Source organism: Nycticebus coucang, chromosome 15 (assembly GCF_027406575.1).
Source record: "Nycticebus coucang isolate mNycCou1 chromosome 15, mNycCou1.pri, whole genome shotgun sequence".
Lineage (NCBI taxonomy): Eukaryota > Metazoa > Chordata > Mammalia > Primates > Lorisidae > Nycticebus > Nycticebus coucang.
The window spans coordinates 76627154-76639844 of NC_069794.1; the positions used below are offsets into that span (position 1 = coordinate 76627154).

The 12691-nt window shown below is 37.4% G+C and overlaps 1 protein-coding gene across 6 annotated transcripts in view; it reads left to right on the forward strand.

Moving 5' to 3' along the window:
* Positions 1 to 350: 350 nt before the first annotated feature.
* The window catches only part of CDK8 (cyclin dependent kinase 8), a 161087-nt gene continuing 148746 nt past the window's right edge, over positions 351 to 12691 (forward strand). For 5 of the 6 annotated variants that reach the window (XM_053563206.1, XM_053563207.1, XM_053563208.1 and 2 more), the window contains exon 1: positions 351 to 999. In XM_053563206.1, the coding sequence (XP_053419181.1) occupies positions 872 to 999 (128 nt within the window). In that variant the 5' untranslated portion in view covers positions 351 to 871. Of the gene's footprint in view, positions 1000 to 1078; positions 1224 to 12691 lie in introns of those variants that run through there. The other variant, XM_053563211.1, reaches the window with a different exon arrangement.

Here is a 12691-nt window from a genome sequence, read left to right on the forward strand (position 1 = left end):
CTCCTAAATGCTTGAAAGGAATTCTCATCTTGGACTACTAATCCCATAACGCAACGGCCCCTTATTCCCATCGTATGGGGGTGGAGTCGTAGAAGGGGCGGCAACAGCGGCAGCGGCGTCCGAAGCATTGTGGGCATGGTAGTCTGGGGCTCGGCCACCGCTGGGGCTGGTCCACGTGGTGCATTTAGCGGCTGCTCTGGGCAGTGGCTCTGTAGCTCTCTTCACAAGGTCCTCCGGGGCGCGGGCGCCAGCAGGGGCGGGCAGGCGCCGCGGGAGCCGACCGGTGAGCCGAAGGCAGCCCGAGGCTTCACGACGTTTTTGCGACAGCCGCGGCCGTGTTCCACCAGTGCCCTCCCTCCTCCTCTCTCTGAGGAGGTGCCGGCTGTTGTGCGGCGCTGCCTTTCTGTTTGAGTGTATGAGTGAGTGAGTGTGAGCGTGTGCGTGTGAGAGAGGGAGAGGCGTGAGTGAGCGTGTGAGAGGAGGAGAACCCGCCGTGGCCGCCCCGCTGCTCCCACGGCAGCGGGAGCAGAACGTGCGGCCGGAGAGAGTAGGACAGCCGGCGCCCAGGGATCCCGCGGGGACAAGGGCAGAGACACCGCTCCCCACCCCCAGTCCTCCTCTCTCAGCTCTCCTTCGCCCTGAGAAACATCCCCGTCTCCTTCGGCCGGCCTCTGCCCTGCTGCCCCTCTGGATGTCCTCGGCGCTCTCGCGGGGCCTCCTCCTGCTCTTGCCGCATCAGTGTGGCTGGTGCTGCGGCTGGCGGGTGTAGAGCGGGCGGGCTCCCGGGGGCTGCGGCTGCCGGTGCTTCCCTGGTCCCCACCCCTGCCCCCCGGGCCTCCGGCCCAGCTCCCCGGCCTCGGAGGCTGTGACAATGGACTATGACTTTAAAGTGAAGCTGAGCAGCGAGCGGGAGCGGGTCGAGGACCTGTTTGAATACGAGGGCTGCAAAGTTGGCCGAGGCACTTATGGTCACGTCTACAAAGCCAAGAGGAAAGATGGGTGAGTGTTTCTGTCCGTACTAGTGTCCGCGCTGGGCGGCGCTCCCGCTGGCGGAGGCAGGTAGCCCAGAGGGAAAGTTGGACTCTGGGGTGCCAGGTTCTGACTTCCTTGAAGCTCGCATCTGTCTCCGCTAGCTTGGCTTAAGGAAGGAAGTGGTCGGTGTACGAAGGAGTCAAACCCTTAAGAAATCCTGTATGCCGTATCTGCGTTGTACTGTGGTGTTGGTAAGAGGGAGAAGGGGCCTCTACCCCCGGGGACTGTATACTGTTCCAGGATTAAAAAATCATTATAAAACGCCAGTTCAATGATTTTTTTTCCTTTGGTTAATTTATCATGGTAACCTGGGGATTTCCTTACTCGCCTCTGGAGTGTCATCCATCAGTCTGGAAGGGAAGCTGTGATCCTTTCCCCCACCAGTTTGTGATCGATTTGTTATCAAATTTGGATTTTATTTGGGGGAAAGAAGGCAGCAAGTAAACGTGGTTCTAGAGAGTTCCTCATAGTGATCATCGTTGCAGTTGCTATTTAGATGACATTAGCTGTGAGTTTTTACATAGAACAATGGGGGTTTGGTGCAGGGTGGGTGGTGGGGAAAAAGACTAGTGACAAATAGGGCTATCTTGTTCAGGCTGTTTCCCCCATATTTAGGATCTGGCAATGAACTTTAAATACTTTTTGCTGTAAATATTCTTCCCTCGTAACAACTTAATTAAATCTGTGACTGGTAATGCTCCCAATTTAGTTTCTTAATAGGCAAGTGAAGTGTTCATTTTTTTCTTTGTCAGTAGGTGAATGTCTTGTAACATGACAAAAGAGAAGGCAATTCTTAGTTGAGGAGCAAATATATTTTATTAACTCCTTATTTTCCTCGTGGATAGGGAATTATTTGAAAGATAATATCAAAGCTTATTATATAATCTTTGGGTTTTATTAGAATAAAGTAGCTTTATTTGAACATCCCTGTTAATTTGGTTAGCTGCTATTTAATGTTTAAAATAATTACTTTAAAAAATTAGGTAGGATATGTTCAGAACTCCATTAGCACTAAAAAAATGAAGCCATTCATAAAGCTGAAGTAAGTTCTCTGGCTATGGAGGGGGTGAAGGAAGGTGGCCATATTTATAAATACTTTAGTATTCTGGATGTTGAAAAAGGAAGTGTATGTTTATTCAACAATTTTTCTTAGGATTACTGAAATGTCTTCCTAAAATAATTTAAAATGGACTCCAAGGGGAAGATAGTTTTAATGAATTTGGAATATGTATATCTATGCTTTTGGGCAACAGAAAAACAGTAAAAAAAAATTGGCAAAAGGTAGGAATTTGAAATCTTGATACTAGATGTTGCATGTATTTAAAAGTACTTGTAGCAGAATGGATAGTCTGGTGACATTTGAGAAATCAGTATCTGGAGTTACTGCTGATTCTGTTGTTGTCTAATTAGATTTATTGTAGTTTTACTCTGTAATGACAGATATTTAAAAAATGATCTTTGTTGACTTACAATACCATATTTTTCAAAAGCCTTAAACCATCTCCTCATCCCCCAATATTATGTAATTTTAGATATATTCATAAAATCCTCAGTTCCCCATGAGATTAGATATTGTAATACATTTGACCAATCTGTCATGTTATATAAAATTCTAATGCCTTTAAATTATTTCAAATCAGTATGAAAGAAGCCCGTTCTATTTTCATAAATTATCAATTTAAGCTAATAAGATATGCAAATTTGTTTTAACTTTGATTTTATGTTTGACGTAGTATTAAAAGACTGTAATATTGTATCTTGGCTGGAGGTACTTTAAAGCACATTTCATATCTCTAGTCAGGTTTTAATTTTACAATTGAAAATATTATGAATTACACAATTTCAAATTATCTGAAGGTATAGTGTATAAGTATTTCTTAGTTATTGGTGATAGCTGAAAAATAACATTCTATTTTGGAAAAAAGAAATTTTTATTTGTATCCTTTGGGTTTGTTTTCCAGCAGCCTTTAATGATTCTGTTTATATGATAAACTTTTCTTTAATGGATCAAATATTAAGAGAGTTTTAAAATTACTTGAAGCAGTGTTTGTTTTCCAGAAGGAAACAGGAATTTTTTGGTTTGGCTTCTTTTTTATAACCTTGCTCTGGTAAAATACCACATAGTATTTTGATCTTATGTCAGTGAAATGTAATTTAATTCATTTTAGTCGTAGTAAAATAAAATTTGTGGCTGTTTAATCTTTTATAATAAGATGATGATCAAATAATTTGTTTCTAGTATTGATTTACTTTCAAATTATATATTCTGCAACTGAAATTTCAGAGTTCTCCAGGAACTCAGGCAGTAGCACCTTAAAAGAGAACCCTGAGAGTTACAAGAAAACAAAATGACATAAATGAGCTTTGTTTAGACATATTTTACTATTAAAATGAATGTATGTAAATGTTGTGACCTTTAAATTGTCCAGTGAGCATAGAATGTGACTAGGATTGGTAAAAGAATTTAGACCAGAGGAATTAGCTTAAATTATTAAGTTTTAGGTAATAAAAAAGCTTGAAAGATCATTTCTTTGACTGAATGAATTAGTAATACTACATGATGAAACCAGTATTTTAAGAAATGTAGGAAAAGGAGAAATACTTGATTTGAGGCATGATTATGTACAGGGAAAAAGAACCTTTTATAATTGTGTTAATTTCAGGTTACAATAGAGTTAAAATGTACGATAAATTTTGGAATTAATTTGTTTTTACTTATGTCACCATAAATGAGGAGAATGTTCTTGTGTCTGAACACCAAAAGGGTTTTCAGTGAGAAGCAAGGGGAATTCATTTTCTTTCTGAGTTAGTTGAATCTCCTCTTTGCAGAATATGGGCAAACTCATTTTATTTGAAAGAAGGCAGAAACAATTCGTTTTTAAATTCGAGATTCTCAATATAGGCATTGGGCATTTGTGTAATTTAAAATATCAATTTGGAATAAGAATTTTTTCTACAAAAAAAGGCAAAAAGATTTCCTTAAATAGGGTTTTTAATCATTTATAATCTTATGTTCACAAAAACAGATAGTATATAATTAAAACTGTGTATGTACTAAACATACAGAAAACTTTCTTTGGGGCTCATTTGTGGAAATGAGGTTAGTAGGCAATGATAATGATAATAATAGCTAAATTATTGAGTAATTAAGTACTAGGTCCTGGGCAGAGCACTTTATATTCATCATCTGTTTAATCTTCCCAAGGACTGTATCAAGTTGATTGTATTATTTTTCGGTTCTATAGGTGAGGACATTAAGGTTAGGAAGGTTAAACAAATTTGCTGAAGGGTACATGGCTAATTGAATGTCAGCTAGGATTAGAGGATTAGGTTTAGGTTTTTTATTCCAGAGCCCAAGCTCTTAACTAGTATATTTCATGTAGTTAATATATTAGGTACATATAAACAAAGATGGAGAGTTTGATTTCTAGTGGTTCATTTAGGAATCCCGAATGTCTTATCATAGGACTATTCTTTTCAATAAACAGATGTACTTTTTGGGCCCATTTCCAAAGGGCCCTAGTTTTTTTAAGTGCTATAAAAGTATTATGTAGATATTTGGGTATGTCTGCAGTATGAACACACACATAATACAATTATATACATATATCTACAGATGTATACACATATGAGTGTATAGGACCAAATTCAAATGAAAGGCAGTAAGATATAAAGTTCTTCATCCAGGGAAAAGAACTCTAAATTCAGTTTTAATTCTTTATGATCAGAACTTGGTTAGAATTCTTTATTTCTGAGTGGGGCCTGTGGCTCAGTGAGTACAGCGCCAGCCCCATATACCGAGGGTGGCAGGTTCAAACCTGGACCCGGCCAAACTACAACAACAACAACAATAAAAAAAAAAAAAGCCGGGTGTTGTGGCAGGCACCTGTAATCCCAGCTACGTGGGAGGCTGAGGCAAGAGAATCGCCTAAGCCCAAGAGCTGGAGGTTGCTGTGAGCTGTGATACTACAGCACTCTACTGAGGGTGACAAAGTGAGACTCTGTCCCAAAAAAAAAAAAAAAAGAATTCTTTATTTCCCCAAAGGAATCTAAGAAGAACAAGTCAGAATCCCAATCCCCATTTTTTCCCTCCCATGTTGCTAAACTGTATGTCTGCATTCATTTTAATTTAAGCATTTCTTTAGATGTCAGAATAACCAAATACAACATGTAGTAAGTTACTTAAATTTTCTATGTTCATTAAGGAGTTTTCCTTATAACTTTTTAAAAATGTGATGGAGAGAGACAAGCAGAATATGGTTGGTCCTCTGTGTGTATCTTCAGATTCTGGATCTATGTAATCAACCAACTGAAGATCCAAAGTATTGGGAGGAAAAAAAAATGGGTGCATCTGTTTTTTTCCCCTCGTTATCATACCCTAAAAAATACAGTATAACAACTATTTACATTGTATTATGTATTATATTACTAATAATATACAGATGATTTAAAAAGTATACAGGAGGATGTGCATAGGTTATTTGTAAATATCACACCATTTTTTATAAGGAACTTGAGCATCTAAGGATTTTAGTAATGGGGGATGCCTGGAACCAATCCCCCCATGGATACCAAAGGACATCTATATTTACTGTGTACTTTTCATCCAATTGCTGTTGAATTTATCCTCCTTATATATTCTGTGCATTCAGATCTACTGTTAGGTCACTTTGAACTTTTGTGAATAGATCCCATTTTTTAGAACCAAGCTTGCAAATTAATTAATGTTCAGTTTGTGTGAGTTATTACTTTTCCCATCTTTCAACATTTAAAGAAATCCATTTACTCATTCATTCAACAAATATTTATTGGATCTTTCTATGTGCCAAGCACAGTCCAAGGTATTGGGAATGCAAAGATGAATAAAATATTCTATTATTTGAGGACATGTCTGTTGTAAAGAAACTGTTGCAATTTAGTAAGCATTATAATAATTAATACAAGGTGTTGTTGGAACCCAGAGAAGTAAGTCTCTACCTGCCTAGTGTTTTCAAGAAAAAAACCTCGCAAAGATGGCAACATTTGATTTGGATCTTAGAAGATGAAATGATTTCATCAGAAAGGGCATTTCAAGATGAGTAGAACAAAGAGGGATCCTTCTTTTTATTGTGTTTTCTGCAGACCCCAGTTAATTTTGTGGGCTTGAAATATTTCTTCTGGGCCGGGTTGGACTCCCGCGGCGAGTATCTGTAATCCTAATACCCTGGGAGGCCCAGGTGGGCAGATCCCTTGAACTCAGGAGTTTGAGACCAGCTTGATCAACGTAATGAAACCCTGTCTCTACTAAAAATAGAAGAAAATTAGCTGAGTGTTGTGGCGGGTGGGTGTAATCCCACTTATTCAGAAGGCTGAGGCAGGAGTATCTCTTGAATATAGAAATCTGAGATTGCTGTGAGCTAGGCTGTCGCCACAGGACAACAGAGTGAGACTGTCTCAAAACAAACAAAACCAGAAACCTTTCTGTGCCTTTTCCCTCCCCTCATTTTCCCTAGCCAGTTTTTTGAGCTCTTGCTGTAACATATTGTACATGTACTACTAATGTTCCATTGCAGCCGTTGCACATGATGGCGTATTTAGCAATAGGTATAAATTTATCAGCATGCACCAAACACCTTAACTGTGTACATAGGTGGTTTTTCCTAAGAATGTTGGCCATTGAGTATGAGCAACTTTGAAAACCAAATGTCTGCTTTGAGATTGGATTGCAGATGATTCTGTTTTGGCCTCACCTCCTTGAGGAATGGGGAGTTAGAATTTTCTGTGCTGTGGAGATGGTGGCAGCAAAAGATTGGAGGGGGAAAGAAGTTCTTTTACCTAGGGTTTAGAAAGTAATGATATTTCTCTTGTTGGGGCTCTGATATATGGAAAGGTGGAGGTGAGGACAGAGCTTTTGGCACACTGAGTTTCAGTTAGGAAGGCAGAAATAATGAAAAATTATAGTAAATCATTTTAGGCCATTTGCAAACTTAATTATTTCTCTGCAAAAATGTATTCAATTTCTGATTTACAAACATTCAAAATGTGACACATTTGTTAGAAGGAAACTGTATATGCCAAATTAGTGTTGATAAATGTATATTATTCCTTGTGGCTAGTGTCATCTTTCTTATAATGCCTTTCACTACTGAATTTAATCTTCACTGTCTCTTTGCTGTGTTTCTGTTGCAGCTTCTAGAGAATGAAAATCCTACTGTCATTTCTTTCTTCAGAACAATTTATAAATTCTTTCCTTTAGGTAGGCCTTGGTCCTCTCTTTGTTACTTAGAATTACTATGAGTTCTTTTGTCACCTCAAGGCAGTACTTGTTGTTACTAAAAGGTGGTTTCACCTGTTATTTTCACCTAATTAATATTTAAAGACCCTTTGGCATCATGATTCTCAATATTCTTTATACAGTATTGTCAAAGTTCCCAAATCAGGCCTCGCTGTAGGAAGCTGCCTTTACTATTAGAATTACATCATGATATGTAGTGGCAGAAAAAATGCTGAAAAACCCTTTTTAAAATCATGATTTAAAAAGCCACATTCCACAAAATTTACCCTTTAAAGTATGTGATCAAATCAGTGGTTTTTTAGTATATTCATGCTCTGCAACCATTACCACTAATTCCAGAACATTCTTGTCACTCCAAAAGAAAATGCTATACCCATTAGCAGCTACAATATATTCCCCTCTCTCCTCAGCCACTGACAGCCACTAATCTACTTTCTGTCTCTATGGATTTGCCTATTCTGGACATTTCATTATAAATGGAATCACATAATACATGGCCATTTGTGTCTGTGTTCTCATGTAGAACATGTATCAGTACTTCATATCTTTTTATGGCTGAATAATATTGAATTGTGTGTATATTCCATGTTGTATAAACATTCATCAGTTGGATGTTTGTACTTTTTGGCAATTCTGAATAATGCTGCTATGAACATTCATATATGTGTTGTTACGTGGACGTATGTTTTCAGTTCTCTGGGTATATACCTGGAAGTGCAATTTCTGAATTATATCTAAAAACAATTGAGAACCAATTTTGAGTGGCTTTTCATTGACTCTGGTATAGGATCAAATTCTTTGTCTTTTGTCTGTAAGACCTGACTGAGTAGCCTACCTCATTCCAGGACAATGCTCACACCATAATGTGTTGCAGTGATCTTGAAATATAGTTTTATATAACTGCTCCTCCTCTGTCAAGTCAGACCACTCTGACCTTTTTCTCAGGCAGCACCTTGTGCTGGAATTATTTTTCCTCTAGCCGAAAAAGATTCTAACATTCAGCCTCAGAAACCCTAAATACTTTATCTTAAGATTCAAATCTAATAATTCCCTCTTCACTTATCACCCCACAAAACATAGTCCTTCATTGATATGTAACTGCTTCAGTGTATATGTGGTTAATGTTTATATGTCCTTTGGGTCTCTCTGGTGAATGTTTATGGGTTAGATATTATAGATTTCCTCTAGGGCAATTATATTGTGTTCCCTTCAGGTCCTGGCACGTTGCCAAATGTTGAAATGTTGACAGGTATTTAATGCAATTTTGTGTGTCTCTGTACTTGAAATTTGTATTTGAAAATCTCCTAGATTTGCTAAAATTAAAAACTTCAGGCACATTAAGTGAGAGTAGAAAGGCAATGCCTTGTAAAAATACCAAATGAAGCAAAATTGGATGGGCTTGGCTGTATTGATACCCTGAATAGAAGTGAACAAAATCAAAAGTTAAAGCCAAAGGCAAACTTTGTTTATGGGTTGGATCCAAATGGATGATCTAGGTGTTTGAAAATTGAGCCACTAGATATAATGGCTTCAGTTACTCATAACTCTAGACAAGCTTTTTAAAATCTATAACTGTATTTTAGCTTGTGAACTCTAACAAACAATTATCTTCTGGAGAGGAAAATAATTTTACATTATTATGCAAAATCTATTCTTGGTGTTTCTATCCACCTGAATTTATAGATTGTCTAGAGAACTAAAGTGACTTAATTAAAAAAAAACTTATCAAGTAGTGTTACTATGGTTTATATTAAATAAGTCATATTTTGGGAGGAAAAGGGTGAAAATTAATAAGTTGATGGTGAAAATAGATAAATTTTTTTTTTTTTTTTTCACTTTATAAGAAAATCCCTTTAGGTGAGCTTGCCTAATGCTTTATTATGTGACTCAGTTTGCAAAAATTGAGTTTATACACTATTTTCAAGATAATTTCAAACACAAAGCCAGACTAACTTTGTGATTTGTTTTCTAATGTTGACTTAACCTTGATGATTCTTTGAAGTGTAAGATTAAATTAAATATTTGTCATCCCATTATAGTTTCTCTTTAACTATAACTCTTTTTATAAATTTGTATGTTTATGTTTTATTTGGTAGCTACTTACTGAATGTCTCAAATGTGCCAGACATAGGTGATACAACAGTGAACAGCAGTGAATAGCTCATGGTCTAATTCTTTAGGGAACTTACAGACTTTTGAGAGGCGTAGACAAATAAACAATTATAACAGGATAAAGACTGCAGTAGGGTATGGGTTGCCATGAGGGTACCTAATCTCTTTTGGGGGGAGGGGCTCAAGTATAGTTCACTTATGACTTAAAAGATAATTAGAAGTTATAAGGGTGCAGTAAATATGATTGGGGGTTGGAGGTGTTATGGTACAGGCTGGAGAGGTAACATGAGTTGTGGCTCCAGAATTACTTTATATAGGAGGGAGTTGCTTTCTGGTTGAAAAGAGAGTATAGTAATGTGTAGCACCAAGTTGTAATTTAAATTTTTATTTGAGGTAATTTTGGGAGCTTGTGTGTTGTAGGTGGGAAGACCAAAGCTCTCCTCAGTTACCCTTTGCAGCCACCACTGAGTAGCATGTTCAAAGATATGGCAGGTATGGTGGCTTATACCTGTCATCTTAGCACTTCAGGAGGCTGTGGCTGGTGTATTGCTTGAGCTTAGGAGCTTGGGACCAGCCTGAGCAAGAGCAAGGCACCATCTCTACTAAAAATAGAAAAACTAACTGGGCATTGTGGCCGGTGCCTCCCAGCTACTTGGGAGGCTGGGCAAAAAAAAAAAAAAAAAAAAAAAAGAAAAGAAAGAAAGATATGAAGGAAAGATAGTATGATGAGAGAGCTGAAAGAAATTCAGTGCTAGATCGTGGAAGGGAGTAGGGGGTGGAGTGAAAAATATATAAAAAAAAAGTTGGATAAGTAAGGCCATTATTGTAAATCATGTTATGGACTTTGTTGTACTATCTTCTGAAGGTGGTGGGAACCATTTGTGGGATTTTAAGCAGATAGCAATGATTTTAGATTACTCATTTAAAAAGATTGCTTGGCAACACAATCAGAATGGCTACAGGGAAGTGTGTGGGTCAAAGAATGCAATAGTAATTCAGGTGGGAGATGCTAGTGACTTAAATTAGCGAGAGAAGATGAGGAAGAGAGTCAGTAGGACTTGTTGACTTATTATATGTAAGAGATGAAGGAATGAAAAGAACCAAGGGTAATGCCCAGGTTTCTGGCTCGGGCAGCTGTATATTGCCATTCTCACACAGAAAACAGGAAGAAGAGCAAGTTTGAGAGGGAAGAGGATTGAGTTCTAGTATATTGAGTTTAGGTGAGCTATTAAACACCTAAGAAAAAATGTCCAGTGGACAGATACATGAATCTAGTACTCAAGAGAGGAATCTGGATAGAGATGGACTTTGGAGTTACAAGTACTTGAAGTTGTAGCTTTGAGTGGTGATGAAATGGCCTAGAGCAGTGGTTCTCAACTTTGGGTCATGACCCACAGGAACTGTATTAAAGCTGCAGCATTAGGAAGGTTGAGAACCACTGGCCTAGAGAGAGTGTGTAGGCTGCAGGGGTGTCCCACCTGTGGCTACATGCTATTTTGTGAGAACTTTTTCTGCACATCTGTGTCAGATACCATGGAAAATTTGCACGGACCTTTTTTTTTCCATCAGTCAGCTTTCATTAGTGTTTGTGGATTTAATGTGTAACTTAAGACATCGCTGCTTCTTCCAGTGTATGGGAGAGGGGAAAAAAAAGTTGGAAACCTCTGACATTGTAGAGTGAGAAGAGAGCCTAGGACAGTGTAGAGAAAGAGATGTTTACCCAAAAGACCAAGTAGTGGAGTCTAGAAGAGAAGAAAAAGCAAAGTTGCTCTCTGTGCAACAGTAATTGTGTAGTGTGCAGCTTATTGGTTTTACACAGTAGCTCAGACAAATACCAGGCCCTAGCAGGCAGGATCATAATACCCAGAGGGTGAGTTCTTCCAAAAGGACTGATAGGTAGGGAGTTCCAAATGGGACTCAGAGGGTAAGAGATGTAATGAAGTGTCTGGGTTAAGCAAAATATTTTAAACAGAATAAAAATTCAGCTGATGATTTTTGGACATCAGAGCTTAAATCATAACATACTTTGTAGATTTTATCCAAAATGTTTTGGTACTTTTCATGTTAGCCTTATCGTTCAGAATGAAAAGGCTTTTCACGCAATGAAAAGCTTCATTTCCATCTTTAGTTCTACACTGGCTGTGTTACTGAAGCTAAACCTGTAGGTGCCATTTATTTATTTATTTATTGCATGCTATTCAAGATAGTTCTTATATTTTAAAAACAAAAATAGCTTTATTTTTTTCTGATTATAAAAATGGTAAATGTTCATTGTAAAAAATGTAAATAGTCCAGTAATGTGTTAAGAAACTAAAACCTCTAATTCTACATTTAGGAAGTAGTATTTTCCTTATAAATCTTTTAGATAAGTCTATGAATATGTGTTATGTATAAATTAATGAAATCTGTGATCTTATGTTTTTTCACTCAGAAATATTTTTCATCTTTCCATGTCAGTAAGTGTAGTTCTAAATCATTTTTAATTATTGCAGAGCATCACATGATATATATGCATTTAATGTATAGTTAGACAGCTACAGTGCTCCAAATGTAGTAGGAAGTCCTTGAAGTGAAATTTCAGAGTCAAAGGTTATATACTTTCAACAAGTATATTTTTATTGTAAAATAAGATTGGATTATAAAAATGTATCCTCATGATAAATAAGTTCAAACAGTACTTAAGTATACCAGGGAAATCTAAATCCTCCTTTTATCTCAGATTTAGTTCTTCTCTTTAAGGGTAATCATTGCCAGTGGATTCTTGTGTGTATATATGCATACAGCAACAAATACATACAGGGATAGACTTTAAAATTTACTGTAATGCTTTATTATTTTTGAACAGATAATACATGCATATGGAAGATTTAAAATATTTGTATACTTCTTCAACTTCCTATCTGTAAGGAGTACTTTCCAAAGTTAATTAAGGAGTCACTGTATCTATGAAGAAAGAATTATATGTAGCAGTACTTAAAAGTTTTTTCAAAATTAACAAAATAACAACATCAGAGCTGTCTTATAATTACCTGCCTGCTTACCTAACATAATGATTACCTCTGAATACAAGAAGTCAAACAATTCCACCAGCAAGGGGCTCCAGTTTCTTGTTCTATGGAGCAAACCCAGAGGTGAACCCAACTGAGAAAGGTGACAAGGAACAAGGTCAAAGCCAGGGTGATGTTTGCTTCATAGAACGTGTTGGGTAGTATTCCTTCTTTTTCTGTATTTTGGAACAGATTGAGTAATATAGCTACTAGTTTCTCTTTAAAG